The sequence below is a fragment of the Monopterus albus genome, unplaced genomic scaffold (genome assembly GCF_001952655.1).
Source record: "Monopterus albus unplaced genomic scaffold, M_albus_1.0 scaffold357.1, whole genome shotgun sequence".
NCBI lineage: Eukaryota > Metazoa > Chordata > Actinopteri > Synbranchiformes > Synbranchidae > Monopterus > Monopterus albus.
In genome coordinates this window covers 262,888-281,465 of record NW_018128237.1, presented here as the reverse complement: position 1 = coordinate 281,465, position 18,578 = coordinate 262,888, and the positions used below count along the sequence as shown (strand labels likewise).

The 18,578-nt window shown below is 43.2% G+C and overlaps 1 protein-coding gene across 2 annotated transcripts in view; it reads left to right on the top strand.

Moving 5' to 3' along the window:
• adcyap1r1b (adenylate cyclase activating polypeptide 1b (pituitary) receptor type I) overlaps positions 1-16,611 on the top strand; it is a 23,501-nt gene extending 6,890 nt beyond the window's left edge. The window contains exons 2-13 of one of the 2 annotated variants that reach the window (XM_020625533.1): positions 2,748-2,895; positions 5,046-5,136; positions 10,439-10,552; positions 10,679-10,877; positions 11,941-12,073; positions 12,173-12,326; positions 12,416-12,476; positions 12,560-12,629; positions 12,728-12,819; positions 13,513-13,642; positions 14,287-14,328; positions 14,805-16,611. In XM_020625533.1, the coding sequence (XP_020481189.1) occupies positions 2,839-2,895; positions 5,046-5,136; positions 10,439-10,552; positions 10,679-10,877; positions 11,941-12,073; positions 12,173-12,326; positions 12,416-12,476; positions 12,560-12,629; positions 12,728-12,819; positions 13,513-13,642; positions 14,287-14,328; positions 14,805-15,203 (1,542 nt within the window). In that variant the 5' untranslated portion in view covers positions 2,748-2,838 and the 3' untranslated portion in view covers positions 15,204-16,611. The remainder of the gene's footprint in view (positions 1-2,747; positions 2,896-5,045; positions 5,137-10,438; positions 10,553-10,678; positions 10,878-11,940; positions 12,074-12,172; positions 12,327-12,415; positions 12,477-12,559; positions 12,630-12,727; positions 12,820-13,512; positions 13,643-14,286; positions 14,329-14,804) is intronic. The other variant, XM_020625534.1, reaches the window with a different exon arrangement.
• The last annotated feature ends 1,967 nt before the right edge of the window (positions 16,612-18,578 follow it).

The window sequence follows — 18,578 nt, the reverse complement described above, 5'->3', positions numbered from 1 at the left end:
GTCCTTCAGGATCAGGACTGTCCGGCCTTCAGTTAACCACTCAGGGTGGGTTCCATCCATTAGTAGCTGGTTCATTTGTCCCACCAGGTGCTCATGGAGTGAAGTTAGCTTCTTTAACCAGTAGGTGTGGATCATGTCAGGGCCTGGTGCTGTCCAGCTTTTCATACTTGATGTCTGCCATTGTGATGATTACTGGGTATTGTGCAGGGAGGTTGCTGTGGTCTGCTCTTAGGTCCACCAGCCACTGGGCACTGTTCAGTCTCCAGCCTTGGTGGGTCTGCTCTCATGTTATTCCCCTGCCACTGAGAATACACCTTGGATGGCTCAGTGGAGAACATTCGATTTATTCTCCTGGATTCAACTTCTCTGGTGTATCTCTTCAGCCGGGTGGCCAGAGCTGTGAGCCTTTGCTTGGCAGTCTCCAAGGCCTCAGGTATGGACAGTGAGTTGTACTTCTTAGGTACCCCTTTGTTCATCACGCCTTTCTGCAATTTCGATAGCTGGCTAACTTCTCTCCTTGCTGCCTTGGTCTTGGTCTCCAACCTCCTTCTCTATAGAGGATACTGCTCCTTATGGCCTTTGTTGAACTTATAGCCAAGCATCTCAAGGATCATGGTTGCTGTGGTGTATATCAGCTTGTTGGTAGTAGGGATTGTTTTTAGTGCTGCGTTCACATCCTCTAGTAGACTTTCAGAAGGCACTTCACTTAGTCTTGGTAACCAACTACGGGAGTTCCAGGTGTCCATCTTGCTCTTCAATCTCAGGTCAGCTACTCTTGAATCAAGCTCATCCAGGCCTGTTATTGGGGCTTGGTACCCAGTCTCCAGTTGTGGGGGTGATGATGATGATGATGATGATGATATCTCCCCCCTGACCTGTCGTCCTGGCTCCCCCTTGCTGGAGCATTCGTGTTGTACCTTGTCAATCTCTAGTTGTGATAGCAGGTGCTTCTTGCGGATGTTAGAGCACTGAGCTACTAGTTGTTTCGTTGTTAGTGTAGATGTTGGGTTTTGAAGTATCCATAGGTCCCACATCCTCCGAGAAGATTCCAGGTTTGAGCCCCGGCCAACTCGGAGCCTTTCTGTGCGGAGTTTGCATGTTCTCCTTGTGCTTGCGTGGGTTCTCGCCAGGTGCTCCGGCTTCCTCCCATAGTCAAAAGACATGCGGCATAGGTTGATTGGTGTGTGTGTGTGTGTTGGCCCTGCGATGGACTGGCGACCCGCTGCCTCTCGCCCGCAGCTGGCTGGGATTGGCTCCAGCCCCCTGAGACCCCATTTGGGACTAAGCGGTGTAGAAAATGGATGGATGTATATACTCTGCTCCATTTAATTTGATTGATACAAATGTACATAAAATTACATCCAGAGTGCAGGGCAATAATGGTGGAGGGCTCCATCTTCAGTTTCAACCAGTGGGCTGTCAGTACAGAAAGAAATGCTGCAGTATGAAGTCACCAGTGATGACAGTGTTCATTTCTTGACAAATGCTTTATTTAAGTTTAGCCCCTCTTTGTCTCCATAAACACACAAGTCCTCGTGTAGCAAAGTAACTTTCAGCAGCTGTTGTTTTCGGTCTTGGTAAAGCTGCACACTCCCATTCATGTTGTTTTGTTTGGATTATTTCTGTTTGTGTGTCCTTCTGTGACTTATAGTGACAGACTGAAATCTGGTTTGCATTTTAATGATGGTTAAATTTTATTATCTTTTAAAAAACTAAAGCTCATTATGAAACCTAAAGCAGTCTCTTTACAGTAGAGCATAAGCAGGAGCAGAAGGGCTACCCAGGTCCACGTGGTCCAGCTCAGGTCCAGACTCAGCAGCGCTCTCAGCTGTCGCGCTTGACAATGGTGGGAGGAGGGACATGTTTCTGGCAGGCTTTTACTGGAGTAGGAACACAAAGCTGCCAAGCTCTCTCTGTGGGACGAGGCCCAACTGCTCAGTCCTGCTACTTGGCTTCACTCACACAGACCTCCGGGCCCGCAGAGTCCGGCTGTGTCCACGAGGACACGTAGATATACACATGGGCATTACAGGCATGCAGGCTTGCCCTGATATATAAACAGTATCTGAGTGAGGGTAAGAGAAAATGATGTGAAAGGCATTAATTAACTTCATTTTAGATTCCCATGAGGTCAAAGACCAGTTTTACAAGGGTGCCCTGGCAAGGTGGCAGAAATAAAAGGTAAAGAAAGGGACAAGTGTGCAAACAGCAAACGTACCAAATGCACACATCATAGTAACAAAAGCATGACTGTGGCTAACAATCATTCCAATTATCAGTTAAATCTGCCAATTATGTTTACGTTTTTTGTTGTTGTTGTTTTTTTGGAAAAACCTTGTGACAGGGCATGTTTTTACTGTTTTCCCATCACTAGAGAGCATTGCCGTCTATCACAGTGTTTATTTTGGAGCAGATCTGGATCCAGATGCAGATTCAACATTGCTGAACATTTTAGGGAATAAATACTTTCACTACTTTATTATAAAAAAATCCCTACAATATCCAAAACCTAGTTAATGTATGAAATATTTAGTTTGAAGCAGATCCAGATCAAAATGGAGATTTTTCTAAACAATTCTACTGCTACAGTTTCTCTGACTGCTTCACAGTTTGGATCCTGCAAAGGGACAGACGGTATAAAGACACATAAAGAGAGCGTATACAGGATGAAAGACACTCTGTAATGTGCTGTATAGATTAATGCACACATCATGTCTTTAATGTGTCATACGCTTTCTTGTTTCCAGATTCCAAGGTGAGCTGACGTCCTGCTGTGTGCATCTGTACAGCTGTGAAGAGCTTGCTGTTGTGAGGAAACTCCTGCGTGGGAAACGAAAAATGTCTGCTGCCAACATCAGCCCGCTGATCTTTGCGCTGCTCCTCCTCTTACCCTTGGTAAGCTGGTTTACATTTTATCCCTCTATTTTTGTACATTTAAAATGTCAGGTCAACCTCCAGTTTCTGTGTATGAGTGAGCGCTGCAGTGTATGTGCAAACAGCTTCAGTCACAGGTGAAAATTCAGATGAATAAATTTTTATCTTGTCATTCACATACAGTAATGACCACGTGGAGTGTCTTCACCAGTAAATCATGTTTGGTTTGCTTTTGATGGTGTTTGGTTCTAGAAGAAGACAGGTTTGTGTCTGGCTACAACCAACCAACCCCGCTGACTTTCATCACCTCAGTGTAAACAGGCCAAATGCAGCTCTGCAGGGGTGGACGACGACAACAGGGGTTATTAATGCTTGTTTAATCTGATGCCGATATTCTTATTAGCCATAAGAAATGTCATCATGCCACCTCACTCATGCTTTGTTCTCTCTCAGCTGCCTCTCACAATCCACTCTCATCTGTATATGAATAAAGGTGTTCTCATCATTTATTCAGTGTTTACGCAACATCACTGTGATGAATCTGTGAGGCAGGTCTGTGTTAAAGAATCCCTGCTCCCACCTCCATGAAGAGCTGCAAAAGAGATACTTTATTACTGTAGTTAAACGTGAGTCACCGCCCTTGAGCTGAAGCGACACTGGAGAAACTGACACGAGGTTTATTTGAGCAGAATTGAAAGTGGTGGACAACAGCAGCAGGGAGGAAAGAGAGGGAGGCAGAAGATAAAGATAATATTGACCAGAGGATACATGAACACAGTTTTGTTTGTCTTAACCTTTTGTCACTATTGCTGACTATAATAAATACAAATAAAGAGTTAAGATGCAGTGAATTCAGAAGCAGCAGCAGCTTCACTGTGGCTGATCTGAGTGTAAAATCCAGACAAAAAGGTTAAAAGTCAAACATTTTGACTTAAGGTTTGTTCAGTTTTTAAATTAAATGATGAATCATGAGTGTATGTTAACAGCCTGATGCAGTGTTAGTACATTAAAACTATGTTTTTGACAAACTGGGTGCACCTAAAGAATGTAAGTCAAACATATCTGACTCTTAGCTGATCAATGTGTCACTCGACTGACTGTAGCCGACTGTTTGATGTTGGACAAGCAGTGGGCGTAAGACTGGCCAAAAACAGTGACACTGGCCGAGAAACCAAAACAATGAGGGGAACTGCAGTTGGGTCACTTTTTTGTATATTGCACACAACTTAGTTAATCCATTGAAATAAACATACTAGTGCAGCTTTAACAATGATGCCAGTAATTCATCCATCGTAATTAAGGTAAAAACAGATCTTGTAAATCCGATATGTCTAATATTTCTTAACCATGGACTAACATCCACATTCTTCTCACAGTGGTCTGAAGCCTGTCATTGACTGCCTGCTCTTATAGTATTCACTTCAGCCGTACCACTGCAGAAACAGTGCTGGTGTTGTGGTGTTGGTGGAGAGTGCAACACATAAATCATCCAGCAGATGCAGAGTGTGTGCCAACACTTGTTCCACACAGTTACTTCAGCGTATGAGCCCTGAGTGAAGGCTGTTGACGTCAGCGCAACACTGATCCCCTGCTACACGTCCTAAACTGTGACGTGGTGTCTCCCAGACTGACGCCAGCACAGCCACACAGGACTTCTTACCAGACACCTACCTCCATCACCACCCCCCACTCCTGAGTCCCAGCTGTCAGGGGGCTGTGAAGAGGCATCTCTGAACGTCAGCTTCGTGCCTGGAGTTGCACCTTCGGGATTCTGGCTGTCACTGTGATCTCTGGTCTCAATTGTGTTGAAGTTACAGCAGGGCTCAAGTATAAACAGTCGTCACTGTGCGTCTCTTCCTAACAGATGAGAGTAAAGCCTGGCATGGTCCTCTGTGAACAGTGCATGTCTGAAAGAATTCCTAGTGTGTTTTCTTTAGACTAATGCCCATCCTCTGGGTCAATTAGTGCCAGCAGCTCTGAAATGGTTTGTTTAACTGGCTGAGTGTTTGAACAGATCCCAGACCTGAGGCCTCATCCATGTTGTGGAGTCTTTAAGCTGAAGCTAAAGAAGCATCCTCAGCCATTTTCCCTTTGGCTCCATCCTCTGCGCTGATCATATCTTCTTCCACTTGACTGTGTCGTTGTCTCTCTGTGGCATGTGTGGACTCCAGGTTTCGAGGCAGCAGGTCCCCTCCAACTGTGTGATCAAGATGGAGGAGGAGAAATGCATGGAAATGATGGCCTTGGACGACCCAGAATTTGGTGAGTCTGTGTGTGTGTTGGCCTTTTACATCTTTCCCTCATGTACTCACAGTTTTGCTGGCATGTTAACAGTTTGTAACACAAGATTATTGAAATATAACATAATAAACCTGGAGATCAATAACAAGGACATGTTCAGGACCAACAGAGAATGCAAAGCTAATTGTTATTGATGTTTCACATTGTGCCTCTATCTTTCCAGACAAAAGAAGGGGCAGCAGCTTTAATTGGCAGCTGCTCATAATGAAAATGACAGTTGATTGCTGAGACAGCAAGTGACAGGCGTCTCCCTGGCTGATTAGATGATAGATGAAGGGAGGTTCAGACTTAGAGTGAGTTCTCCTTGACCTTGTGGTCTGAAGTGACCCTCCAATCACAGAGCTCTGGTGCTGAGGATGCCGCATTACCAGAAAATGATGTGACATCCACTTTATACATGTAGAATGTATTAAAGCAGGGAGAAGGATCAAAAGCCATCGTCTTCTTTCTCTGGTGCTGTTAAACAACACACTGCATGTTTAGATCTTATAAGGATCTGCTGCGCTGACCTCTGGTGGTGGACAACACACACTACCAGTTTTGCTCTTGAGCGACTTTGTCATGTGGTCTACCACCTGTCACAGTGAGCTGGTAACTTCAGCTGCCTTTTTTCCAATCGGGTTCAGTCCTTAACTACATTACCCAGGATGCTACTACGTGACATTCAAGAAATTATTAGTTTCATGATGCATGTTTGGTAGTGGGTCTTTGTTAGAAACAAGTTCTTTTGAAGGAGTTTGGGGACTTTGTATACAGATCAGTGTTACATGTGGCCAAAGAAGAGGGATTATAGCTAGCAGCAGCCTAAACTTTGAGTTAGGTTTACTGCAATAAACAGTGACGTGCGGTGAGGTTGACAGCTGGTGAGGCACTGACTCTTTTACAGTCAGATTTACAAATACAAATGAACCGTTAACAAAGTGTCTGTTAACAGACAATGCGTTATGTTTTATATCTCATATCAGCATTCTTCACACAAACGTGACCCATATTTAATTTGAGGTTAAAATTTATTCCAATTGAGCTTATTTCTAACTAGAAATAATAAAAGTTTATGGTCTTACCTTTACTTGTACACGAAATCCATTTGTCAGCTGGTATGTATTACAAACCCTTTTACCGTTCGAATCCAATATTAAAACAAATGTTCTCAATAAAGAAGATCCTTCTGGACAAAAATGTTCAGACTGTCAAAAATGTTTTGATTGAAAGTCCAGATTTGCGAATTTTCTCAGCTTGGAAATGTAATCTTCCATTTTGATAAGGCGGATTGTAAAGGAAATATAAACAAGTACGAAGAAGATTGTAGGTAGCGCAAGAATCTGTGGGCTCACTAGCGCCCCCTGCCTTGAGGCAGGCGTACTGTTTGCCTCACCGAGTACCTTTTTTACTGGGTTTTATGGTTAAGAAATACCTGATGCTTCTTTGACAGTAGTTTATATTTCTATGCTTCTATGTCGCTGCACAGGCGACAGCCATGGCTGGGAAAAATAACTCTACATGGTGTCAACCTGTACACTTGACTGTACAATTCAATTCATTTGTATAGCGACAAATCACAATAAGTCATCTCAGCACACTACATAGTAAGGTCTTATTATTTATTATCATCAGTATAGAGAAAACCCCAACAAATCCCCCTTGAGCAAGCACTTGGCGACAGTGGAGGGGAAAGACTCCCTTTAGCGGAAGTAAAGGAAGAAACCTCAAGACTCAAGGTGAGCGGCCTTCTGCCTCGAGCGGTTAGGGTGAGTGGATAGTTTTCATAGTCATCACTCCTGTCATTCTTGTCATGAAAAATAAGTTAAATACACTCAGTGTCAGAGATTATTTAGTCATCTGAGTTGTCTGCTTCTGTCAGGCTTGCTCCCTCCCAAGAACCCCAAAACACACACCGTCGGTATCGCACCTACCACGCACTAGAACTCTGACAACAACACCATCTATATATGAAACTGCTAAACGTATCCCTACATCAGCGATAATACTTTACAGGGGTAGGATATATTCCCCTGCTGGGAGGCCTCCCATGTCCCCAAAATCTAACAAGCTTATGAAACGCAAAACTTTCCCTCCCCGGCCTAGCAGAAGCGCGAGTCTCCCCTTGGAACTTGGCAGAGTGAGACAACTCAGAAATTTAACCCTAAAGTAAAATCGTTATTCAAATCCGGGCAGTGATGATTTAGAAAACAGCACAGCTACACTTAACAAGATGTCACAGCACAACTTCATGTGTATGGAGAATTGTTCAGTCTAACCACTAAGCCTGCCCCGGTACTTCCACCATTTAATGATGGAAAAATGACATAGCTTTGTACAACTCTGTGGTAAAGTTCCAAAATTCAAACAAAGTCTTCAGATAGAGTCAAGGAACACAGACAACTTAAAACACACACACACACACACACACACACACACACACACACACACACGCACTAAACAACACTACTCCAGAGGAAAGGTTACAGTTCAGTAGCTGCAGTCATCTCATTCAGGGTGGAGGTGAACGCAAGTAAAGCTGACAGTTTCAGCTGAAACACTCCCTTCAAGATCTCAAGTCAGTCTCAACTCTCAGGACCAAAGAGGTTGGTGTGGACAGACAATGAGGTTGGTGTGGACAGTGGTAGCAGCCACCTCGTGGTCCCGTTTACGTCATCAGGTTGTTTGATGCTGAAGCTGGAGAAAAGTCAAAGAAAAATAAGTCACTCAATTTTAAGTACAAAGACAAAGATTTAATGACGCGGACTGAGGTGGATACCCAACGTCTCTGAAGAGATCAACAACTTGTGGCGCAGAGGTGCCATTGTCGATAAGGGTCTGGTACAGCAGGGTCTTCGTCTTCACAGCTGAACATGACAACTTCTGGGTCCCTGTGTCCCATGTCAGCTTCTCTGGCGGGACAGGAGACAGCTTGGTAAACTGCAACTTCTCAAATCAGGAAGTACAATGTACTTTTCTCTAACATATCAAAGATTATAGCCTGTCTACACACACACTGTCCCTCACAGTGGCTTCACTTTCCCTGACTGGTGCTTTCAGATGCTCAACTAGGGTGCTGTAGAACAGTGCAGTCAATTTAGAAAGAGATCTAATCACCATAAGCATGGTCCTGAAACTAGGTATGATCACTGAGAACAAGAAATGTAGGTTTGTTAGTCTAAAAATGTAAAACTCAAATACAGATGAGCGGAAGTGAGAGGTGTGCTGCTTCTTGTCCCTCCAATATTCCCAGTCTAAGGGCACAACGCATTAACTGAGTTTTATATGCCTTTATCACTGGTGAGGTTCTTCAGGTTCCCAGGTTTCAGTCCAGATTCGCACATGATGAACTCCAGAGGAAAGGTTCATTCAGCTGGTACCACCATCTCATCCAAGGTGATGCTGGTGTTAAGTGCATCGGTTTTCCGGGAGGAAACTGATGCGGATCACCAGGGCTTACTTTACCACTCTTGTGTCCGCTGGTTAAGTTTAAAAAATTAATGTGGGGGCAATGTTGTAGGTTTATTTTAAATAAAATCAGCCTATATTAATTGTGTGGATGCTGAGTCAGCAGATGACAGTTGAAAAATCAACTGGACTAGATTTTTAGGTCGAAGACATTTCACCTGTCATCCAAGAGGCTTCATCAGTTGTGACTGTCTGGTGTTGAGCCGGAGATATTTATCCCCCTCGGTGGTGTTTCAGTCCTTTGAAGGCCAACAATGTCCCTTAACAACTGAGTCGTTGCAGCCCAGTATCGGTCAGAGTCGTTACCTGTCTTTGAATCCTCCCCTGTCGACCGACGCCTATTGTCCTGGTGGGCATGTTTGGGCAGAGATCTCAAAACAGGATTGTAGATGGAAGACAAGTTGTGTCTTAGTCCACCACCCCTATTTAATGAGGGGTGTTCTATTTTTACAAAAATATCTTTCTTAACTCCTCTCTCAAACCAGCGATGTTCTCTGAACAGGATCTGGACTTCACTGTCCTCAAAAGAATGTCCTTTGTCCTTCAGGTGGAGGTGGACTGCTGACTCTGGCCCACTGAAGTTGGCCCTCCTGTGTTGGGCCATGCGTTTGTGAAGCGGCTGCTTAGTTTCACCAATGTACAAGTCGTTACACTCCTGACTACACTTAATTGCATACACCACATCACTCTGTTTATGTCTGGGTGTTTTGTCCTTTGGGTGGACCAGTCTCTGCCGCAGGGTGTTCCCTGGTTTAAAGTTAACTGGGATATTGTGGTTGCGAAATATCCCAGTTAACTTCTCTGATAAACCAGCCATATAAGGGATGACAGTGTTATCCCCTCTTGTTTCTGGTTTCTCCCTCTTGGTGTTGGGCCTCTTCCTTGTTTTGGTGAAGGCCCACTTAGGGTATCCACAAGCCTTAAGGGAGTTCTGGATGTGTAGTTCCTCATTCTTGGCCCCTTCTGCAGTTGTGGGAACTTCCTCTGCCCTGTTATTTAGAGTTCTGATGACTCCCAGTTTGTCTTGAAGTGGATGGTGTGAGTTAAAAAGCAGTTATTGGTCCGTGTGTGTAGGTTTCCGATATACTTTTACCTTCAAGCTTCTGTCCCCTCCCAAGTGGACTGCCCAATCCAGAAAGGCAAGACAGTCATCTCTGGCATCCTCACGAGTGAATTTGATGTTGTCATCCACAGAGTTGATATGCTTGGTGAAAGCCTCTACCTCCTGGGTCCTGATTTTAACCCATGTGTCATCCACGTCGCGGAACCAGTGGCTGAGAGCGGTACCAGTGAAGGAAGACAGGGCTTTCTCCTCAATTTCTTCCATGTACAGGTTGGCAACTATAGGAGACACCAGGGAAGCCCATCGCACAGCCGTGTTGCTGCCTATAGAAGTGCCCCCTAAACTGGAAGTAGGTAGACAGGCAGTATATCTCCGGCTCAACACCAGTCAGTCAAAACTGATGAGGCCTCTTGAATGAGAGGTGAAACATCTTTGACCTAGAAATCTAGTCCAGTTGATTTTTTCTAAGTTTTTTCAGCTTACTATGACCTGGATGACTGAGAATCTGCACAGACAAACAGATGACAGTGTTTTTTGTGCCAGCAATAAGTAGTGGACGGTTTATTTCTTAAAAAATGTTGTTGGTTAAAGAGTAACCAGAATAGCTTTGAGATATTTAAGTTACTGTACGAGATTTCAGGGATCTGTGATTTTGAAATAGTGTAACGAGAGATGAGCTGCAGGTGGGCCTTTATTTCCACACAGTGTGTCTTCTTAGAGTGAAACACTGTGCTCGTCTACCTGTGTCCTCAGGCTGCCCGTGGATGTGGGACAACCTGACATGCTGGCAGCCGGCCAGGATCGGTGAGGTGGTCTCGGTCAACTGTCCCGAGCTCTTCTCACAGTTCATGAGTGAAGAGGACTACGGTCAGTTCAGGATTCTCTGTCCTCAAAAACACTTACCAGTTTAGAGTATAGTAACTTAGATATAAGGGCCAAGGGAATGCAGTAGTGTGTCAGTGAGGGTGTGTGTGTGTGTGTGTGTATCCGCAGAGCTGGGCAAGGTGAGTCGAAACTGCACCGAGCTCGGCTGGTCAGACATGTTCCCTCACTACATTGATGCCTGCCTGTATGAAGAGGGAAACAACAGCCAGGACATGTATTATGTGTCAGTGAAGGCTCTGTACACCGTGGGCTACAGCACCTCTCTGGTCTCACTCACCACAGCCATGGTCATCCTGTGCAGGTTCAGGTGAGGAGGGAGGGCGCTGGAGGAAACAGTGCTGGTTTCTGGGGTGTTAGTGTTTTTTCCCTTTCACGGGAGAAACTTCATCAGAGGCACCAGCTCATTTTAAAGAATGTCCTGACAAGTCAGTGCATATTCCCAACTACTGGTGCGATACTGGATACAGTAATACACATAGAAATACACAGAGTAAATTCAAATAAGAATATTGTGACAAACAGTAAACAAAAACAATGACAACATCTTTCCATTTATCATTTTAAACATTAACAGAAACATAACTAAATAGTTTTGTGATTTTTTTTTAGCTTCATTAAATGAAGAGTGATATTGCTTGTTGCTTGTTCTTTTGCATTAGTTTTTTCTACACACTGATTTATTCTGACTTCTTAAGAACTGTGTATTTTAGATGCATCCAGATGCACTGGTAGGACTTCAATCTAATATCATACAGCAGCTTTTACTGTTGGTAACACTATACTACTGGTACTACAACTTCAACTGGTACTATAACTGCTGCTTGCTACTGCTACCGCTACTAATACTTCTGCTGCTGTGGACTACTACGAGTGTTTGTACTACTGATACAGTACTACTTCTATACAAATGTTACCATTATTACTTTTATTACTACCACTGCTATTACAGCAAAAATACTACTGCCACTACTACAAATATTATCTGTTCTCCTACTATATGTCTGCTAGGGCTGCTGCTACCACTAATACACACCCTAATGGTACTGTTACTACTTGGCCTACTAGTATTATTACTTTGGTTACTGCTATTTCTACTTCTACTACTAGTTCAAGACAACGAGAGATAGTAGTATTAGCGACACCAGTGCTGCTGCTACTATTATTAAACCTACCACAATTACTATCAGTTCTACTACTATGTACTGCTGCTAGTAGTACTGCTGTGCTGTGACTGCTGCTGACACCACTAGTGGATGTAATAGTATCTATACAGGTAGCACTGTCTTGGTAGTAGCAGAAGCAGTATTGTCATTACCACATTGTGTACAGTAATGAACGACGTTGTGACGTCCATGCCTGTTTCCGCACAGGAAGCTGCAGTGCACCAGGAACTTCATCCACATGAACCTTTTTGTGTCGTTCATCCTGAGAGCTATTTCCGTCTTCATCAAAGATGGCGTACTATATGCCGAAGAGGACAGCGAACACTGCTTCATACACACTGTGAGTGATACAAACATGCCTGCACAGGTTACCAAACAGTCCTTCATTTGTTCTGTCTCTTCTCACACTCCCTGTTGTTGTGTTTGTCTCTGCTTGAAGCTGGAGTGTCGGGCAGTGATGATATTCTTCCACTACTGCGTCCTCTCCAACTACTTCTGGCTCTTCATCGAGGGTCTGTACCTCTTCACTTTACTGGTGGAGACCTTCTTCCCTGAGAAAAGATACTTCTACTGGTACATCATCATTGGCTGGGGTGAGACATTGAACACATCACACATCATATTTGCTTCTTATTTCATTAAAAGGTTCCTTTTCAGTAGAGTTTGTCTTGTGTTTACTCAGGCACCCCCACAGTGTGTGTGACCATCTGGGCTGTGCTGAGGCTACACTTCGATGATATCGGGTGAGTTATGAAAGATAGAATTTGTTCCAAAATTGAAGGTTCTGTGTTCATGTGTTGAATGAACTTCATCATGTGCTCCTCAGGTGTTGGGACATAAATGACAATGCTGCCATCTGGTGGGTGATAAAGGGACCTGTGCTGGCTTCAATTATGGTACATTCAGTGTCAGTTTGAAAAAGTGGGACATAAGGAGATTACTGGCTTCACCAAAGATGGCTATATTTGGTAAAAATTGTTACGTTTCTCTACAGATCAACTTTGTGCTCTTCATTGGCATCATTGTCATCCTCGTCCAGAAATTGCAGTCCCCTGACATCGGTGGAAATGAATCCAGTATTTACCTGTGAGTAACACTTAATTTGACATTGAGATTGTGTCATTAACCCAGTGTTCCTCTAACAGAAGAAAAGCTGAAATCTTAAGTAGTAAATGTTGCTCAGCTCAGTCCCCTCAGGGGGCTTGCTGCTACAACCTTACATGGTCCGTTATTACGGCGATGGAATCCAATGCAGGGGTATCGTAAAGTGCAGCATCAGCTCCAAAAGTCCAGGCTCCAGTTGATTTCTATTTAAGTGTGTACTGGTCAAGTCAAGATTTTAGATAGATACTGTAGAACTTTATTAATCCCTCAGGGAGAAACCATTTATTGCTACAGCAAATAAAAAGACCACAAATATAAAAAAAAATTCAATATAAAAACTTTATGATCACTAGACGACAACCTGTTGTGCATGTGATAGAACATTAAAACCCAAAATACATATCAGTAGGTTCTGATTTCTCTCATTAAAGTGATTTAATGTGCTGCTGTGCAGCTCAGGAAGAGCAATAGAATGTCACCATGAATTCTTCTGTTAAAAGTACATAAATAAACATGAATGTGTTAATTATTGGACAGATAAAGTGGGACATCATGCACACATGCTTCCTTTGTTAGATGAGGATGCAGCCCCTGTGTGAGCTGATTATAATGAGAACACACGTTCTGTGGTCCAGACCTCTCATCATACTGTCACCTATGTGTGTTGCTGGGTAGGAGGTTGGCTCGCTCCACTCTGCTGCTCATTCCTCTGTTTGGGATTCACTACACTGTGTTTGCCTTCTCACCTGAGAACGTCAGCAAGAGGGAGCGTCTGGTGTTTGAGCTCGGCCTCGGCTCCTTCCAGGTGACTGTCCCGCCACCACGGCCTCAGTCTGTTGTTCATACTGTAGAAAATACTGTACCTCTTAAAAGCCAGGATACAGATCTTAGGACTTGGATGTGACATTGGCCTACAGTAAATCACAAAATGAAAACATATGCAGTGAGATTTGTCTTAATACAGTCGTGACTGGGCTGTCGGGTTTAAAGTTTTGACCCATAAAACCCGGAAACAGCATAAAAACTAATAACATGATGACTTGAAGGTATTGCACAGCCTCTCAGTCTGAGCACTGAAGAGGCCTGGTCTCATTTAATTTTTTTAATATTCATCCTTCAGTCATTTGAAGATTTGAGACTTAATGTAAGACTTCTACCACAAGATATACGAACAAATTGGATATTAGCAATCCAGTGAAAACTGTTAACTTACAGCTAAAAACAAACTGAATAGCATACTCGTTACAAAAGCAAAGGCAAGAGAGATCAGTGCTCATACGTTTGCAATATAAAGCCCATACAACCTTATTATTTCTACACTTGCACTAATGGCTGTAGATTTAAAATGTGAAACAGTATGAGAAATGGTTTGGATTCACCGACAGGTGTCTTGCTGTCAGGTACGGCAGTGTTCTTGTCTCACATTAGACCCTGTTTCTGTCCTTTAAGGGCTTTGTGGTGGCCGTCCTCTACTGCTTCCTGAATGGAGAGGTAAATATCCTCTAAAACCATATTTAACGGATTGTACAGAACAACACTGCTATTCCTTAGTACGGTGTAAGGAATAGATGGAGTTTGAAATCCAGACAACTTTATGGTTTGAATGATGTTCATTATTTTCAGTTTTTATTTTCAAACTGAAACATCTGGATATTTTCTGATTATTCATAAAACTATTTTACAAATGGTCTGCATGTAAAATCACTGCTGTGCACAAAAAGTTGAACTGTTTTGCATCTCATCACTTTCTATTACATTATTTTATGTAACAAAATGTTTTGTGGGGGCATAACATTCAGGTGATTTAAACCAAATGGCTCTCTTTAAGATAGAATTATTTTAGTGAAAGACCAGTAAAAACTAAAAATACGGAGCCTTGAGTACAGTACAGACAAAGCCATAGTCAGACAGAGGGACAGTGAGCTTGTCTCTTTCCAGCGAGGTCCATTAATAATGACCCTGTGAAGTATATCCCTCAAGGTGCAATCGGAGATCAAGAGGAAATGGCGCAGCTGGACGGTGAACAGGTACTTTGCTGTGGACCTGAAGCACCGGCATCCTTCACTGGCGAGCAGTGGGGTGAACGGGGGCACGCAGCTGTCCATCCTCAGCAAGAGCAGCTCACAGATCCGTATGTCCAGCCTGCAGGCCGAGACCCCGGCCACCTGAGCAGCACCACTGGGGACACAGCGTCCGGTAATGCCTCCGCAACCGGACCTGAAGGCACCATACCTATTATGCCCACCCTCGTCCCGATGACCAGCCTCACCAACCCGTTCCTCAACTCGTACCCCGACCCATACCCAGACGAAACCATGATGGAAACCCAACTCAGCTCCAGCGACCCAGAGCAGCCTCTAGTCTGACCCGCCTCACCCTGAAACATGAGCACACCTGAATGTCAGGGGCCAAATAATGAATCTCTTTACATCTTGATCTCTGAACTGGCTCATGCTCTGGAGTGAATATAGACACTGCCCTCATGCTCCTGAGCAGCCAAACACTTTCAAAGTGCATGAATGAGGAACCTAGTTTGTGTCTAGTGTATCAGTGGGATGACACATGCAGAGCAAGCATGGTTCTCTCTCTGTGTATCCTGTATTAGTGTTAAAGCTGTGCTGTGCTACACTATTTCCTGCTGTGTAGCACAGAGGGACCAGGTTGTTACTGTGCCATTCCAGTCTGTCTATGAGTTTCAGTCCTTCCTCAACATGTATTTTAGACTCCAACTACAGCACAGTATATTCCTTTAAACAGAGACATCACAGTGCCATTAGAAATGGTTCCGTTTTGGACAGACGCTGGTCACCCTAATGTAAATATCTTAAAGTGGACTCCATAGCTTTTACAGATGAAGATCAGTTAGTTGTTGTGTTGATGCTGCTCAGCCTGTGTGCACAGTTGTATAAGGATTTTTATGGCATTGGAGCAGTCGGAAATTACACTAGTGATGCCTGCGTTACAGACAGAGGGCATTGGGTTTAAAAGAAGCGGGGGAACCAACAGGCTTCAGTGTGTTGCATTATGGGAAATGCAGTATTAAGTGGTTATGGAGCTTGCCCAAACCTGGGACTGTGCTGCTTCAGTTTTGACCAGTCTGTCTCTTGTGTGCCACCCTGGAGTGGCCATTTAAGCAAGGTGACAAACCAGGAACACTAATGTACAGTAAAAAACTTTTTGGTAAATATTTTGACCACAGTTTAAGAAATGAAGGTTCATACTCACATCAGTGTTAAAAACTGTCACCTTTTCATTAGTGACTGAGGTGAAGTGTCAGCTGAAAGCAGCTCTGGCTATTTTCAGTCCAATTATACTGAGACTTAAAGAAGACAGCTATGCCACGTCTAAACACAGTGCAGCACTCGATGTACAAACAGTGACTCTGTCTGAACACAGTGTTATTAACCACTGCTGGCATAAGCCTTTGTTTCCTGTGTGAACTTTGACTGATGTAAATCCATATCATGGGTGTTGGAGACAAGCAGACTGGGGAATGTGGAGGAGAAACCTCACCTGGAACAGGTGAAGCCTTGGAAAAGCAGTATTTGAGACAAGGACAGATTTTCTAGTTTTGTGAAGTGCCAAAAAAAAAAGAGTAAAAACTAAACCATACCAGGGTTAAGTGCTTGACTTATTCTGGTGGATGCCCAGATGCTTAGGTTTGCCGGCTCCCCCCCCCACACACAAGCCTCTTTTGAACTCCCAGCACTGAAACAAGGCATCAGAGAAGGAGACGTTTTAAACAGCCATCAGTACAGAAAATGTCAATGAAAACCAACTCGTGACTAAAGCATCATGAGTTCAGCTATTTGCATGAAATTGCATTTATTGTGGTTTTGTTTACAGATGGATTTTACTTTTTTAATGAGAATTCAGTGTTTTATTTGGATGTTGCATTTCTTAAAAATGTGTTTTTAATGGACTGCTGCAGCGCTGGTGACACTGATTTTGTTACTTTTTAAATCCTCCTGTAAGTAGTTTCAACATGGTCCTGGTCTACGTGAAGGTTTCAACAGCACTTCACCTAATTTGTGGTTAGAATTTCCAGCTTTGCTTCTGAAAAATCTGTTTTGACTATGAAGGGTTTTTTCAATCTCTCGTGACAACTCGCAGTATCTCAGTCTCTCTGCATTGACTGTCTGCTCTCCTGGACATTACTTTAAGAGGGTGACATTTAACCTGCGGGTAATTTTCTTCTTCCAAAGATGAATTAATCGACTCCTCACCGAGTTCATTGCACGGCCTGTTGGCAAAATCTGAGTTAGCTTTGCAACTGATGCAACTGCAGATGTTTCCTGACTCAACAATCCTCTGGATCCCTAAAAACATTTGACTCTACTTTGTGTCTCCAAAGGTGCCTTTAAGCACAAAACAAGCATTTTGACTTAAGAGTTAAAAGAAAAGAAAATCTGTCTTTTAATTTTGAAACGAAACTGCAAAGTAAAAAAAGGGTTTAACAAAGTGCTTTTATGATGCTTAAGATTAAACCAGTATTTTAAACTTGAGGCCTTCAAAGTCCTTTAACCCAGTTTGGCTAAAAATGAGCAAAACATACGATCAGTTCTTGTTTTTAATAAAGCAGTGTTACAGTATATGAACTACAGTGATAAATATGTTTAAATTGTCTTACTGTAGAGACACATCTTTTATTTTCTCTAGGACAGAGGAATTATTGCACCGTAAAATGCTTCATGTACCTGAAACACAAAAGAACTGACTGACAAACTTCAAAGAGGCCAAATTCAAAACGTGCAATTTGTGCAAGGACTGAAAACATCTGGTCAAACAGCAACAAATGAATTTATCAGTTAACATATCTTTTGTGCATTTCCTGAATAAACACTGTTTATGGCCGACATCTCTTTAGCACTGAACTGAAGTTCACTGTTGACTTTGTCCTCAATAGCTTTGATATCACACATTGAACACTGTGTGGTCATTTGCAGGCAAAAACATGTCACGCATGGAGTCGTGAAATTTACCAAATGTCTTTGACTGATAATAATAATTTATTTAAAATAAAAAACTTACTTACAGACCACGTCCTCACCACACACAGGGAGAATGAAGGGCTGTTGTTCTGCTGTCTGCGCTCAGCTGAGTCCGACCTGCTGTGACACCAGCGCAGTCACCAGGGGGCTCTGTTTCACCCTCCGCTGCTGGACAGTCACCACCTCTGACTCAGCTGAACGTTCAGCTGATTTCATCACAAACATTAAGACAGTCTCATTGGGCATGAGCCGAACTTTGCTGATGTATTTATAAACGCTAAAGGAGGAGTCGGAGCCTTGTTTTGCCAGTACTATGTCGATGTCAGACAAATTGCTATAATGTTTCTGTTATAAAAAGAATAAATACTTTTCTGTTATAAAAAGAATAAATACTGAGTTGAACCTGTTGTTTTGAACTATGAAGTAGTGTGTGACAGGTCTGTAGCCAAACTCTAAACAAACTGCTGTTAAATGTGCAAGACAGAAACAAGCTGCCAACGCTGTACCTTGTAAATGTGAAAGTGAATAGCTGTCATCTAAAAAAAACTAACTTTGCGCTGTGATTGTTTTCATATTTCCTAAATGGTGACTGTGTTTGCCTCCTGTGATGCCTCTGTACTCTCTAATAGGCTGATGCATGTGTGTTTAATCATTTTGATCTCATCTGACCAGCTTTTAATCACAAGGGGGGATTGAGCTTTCAGGCCATTAAGGGAATCTGAGCTGTGTCCTTGTCGTCGAGTGGATGAG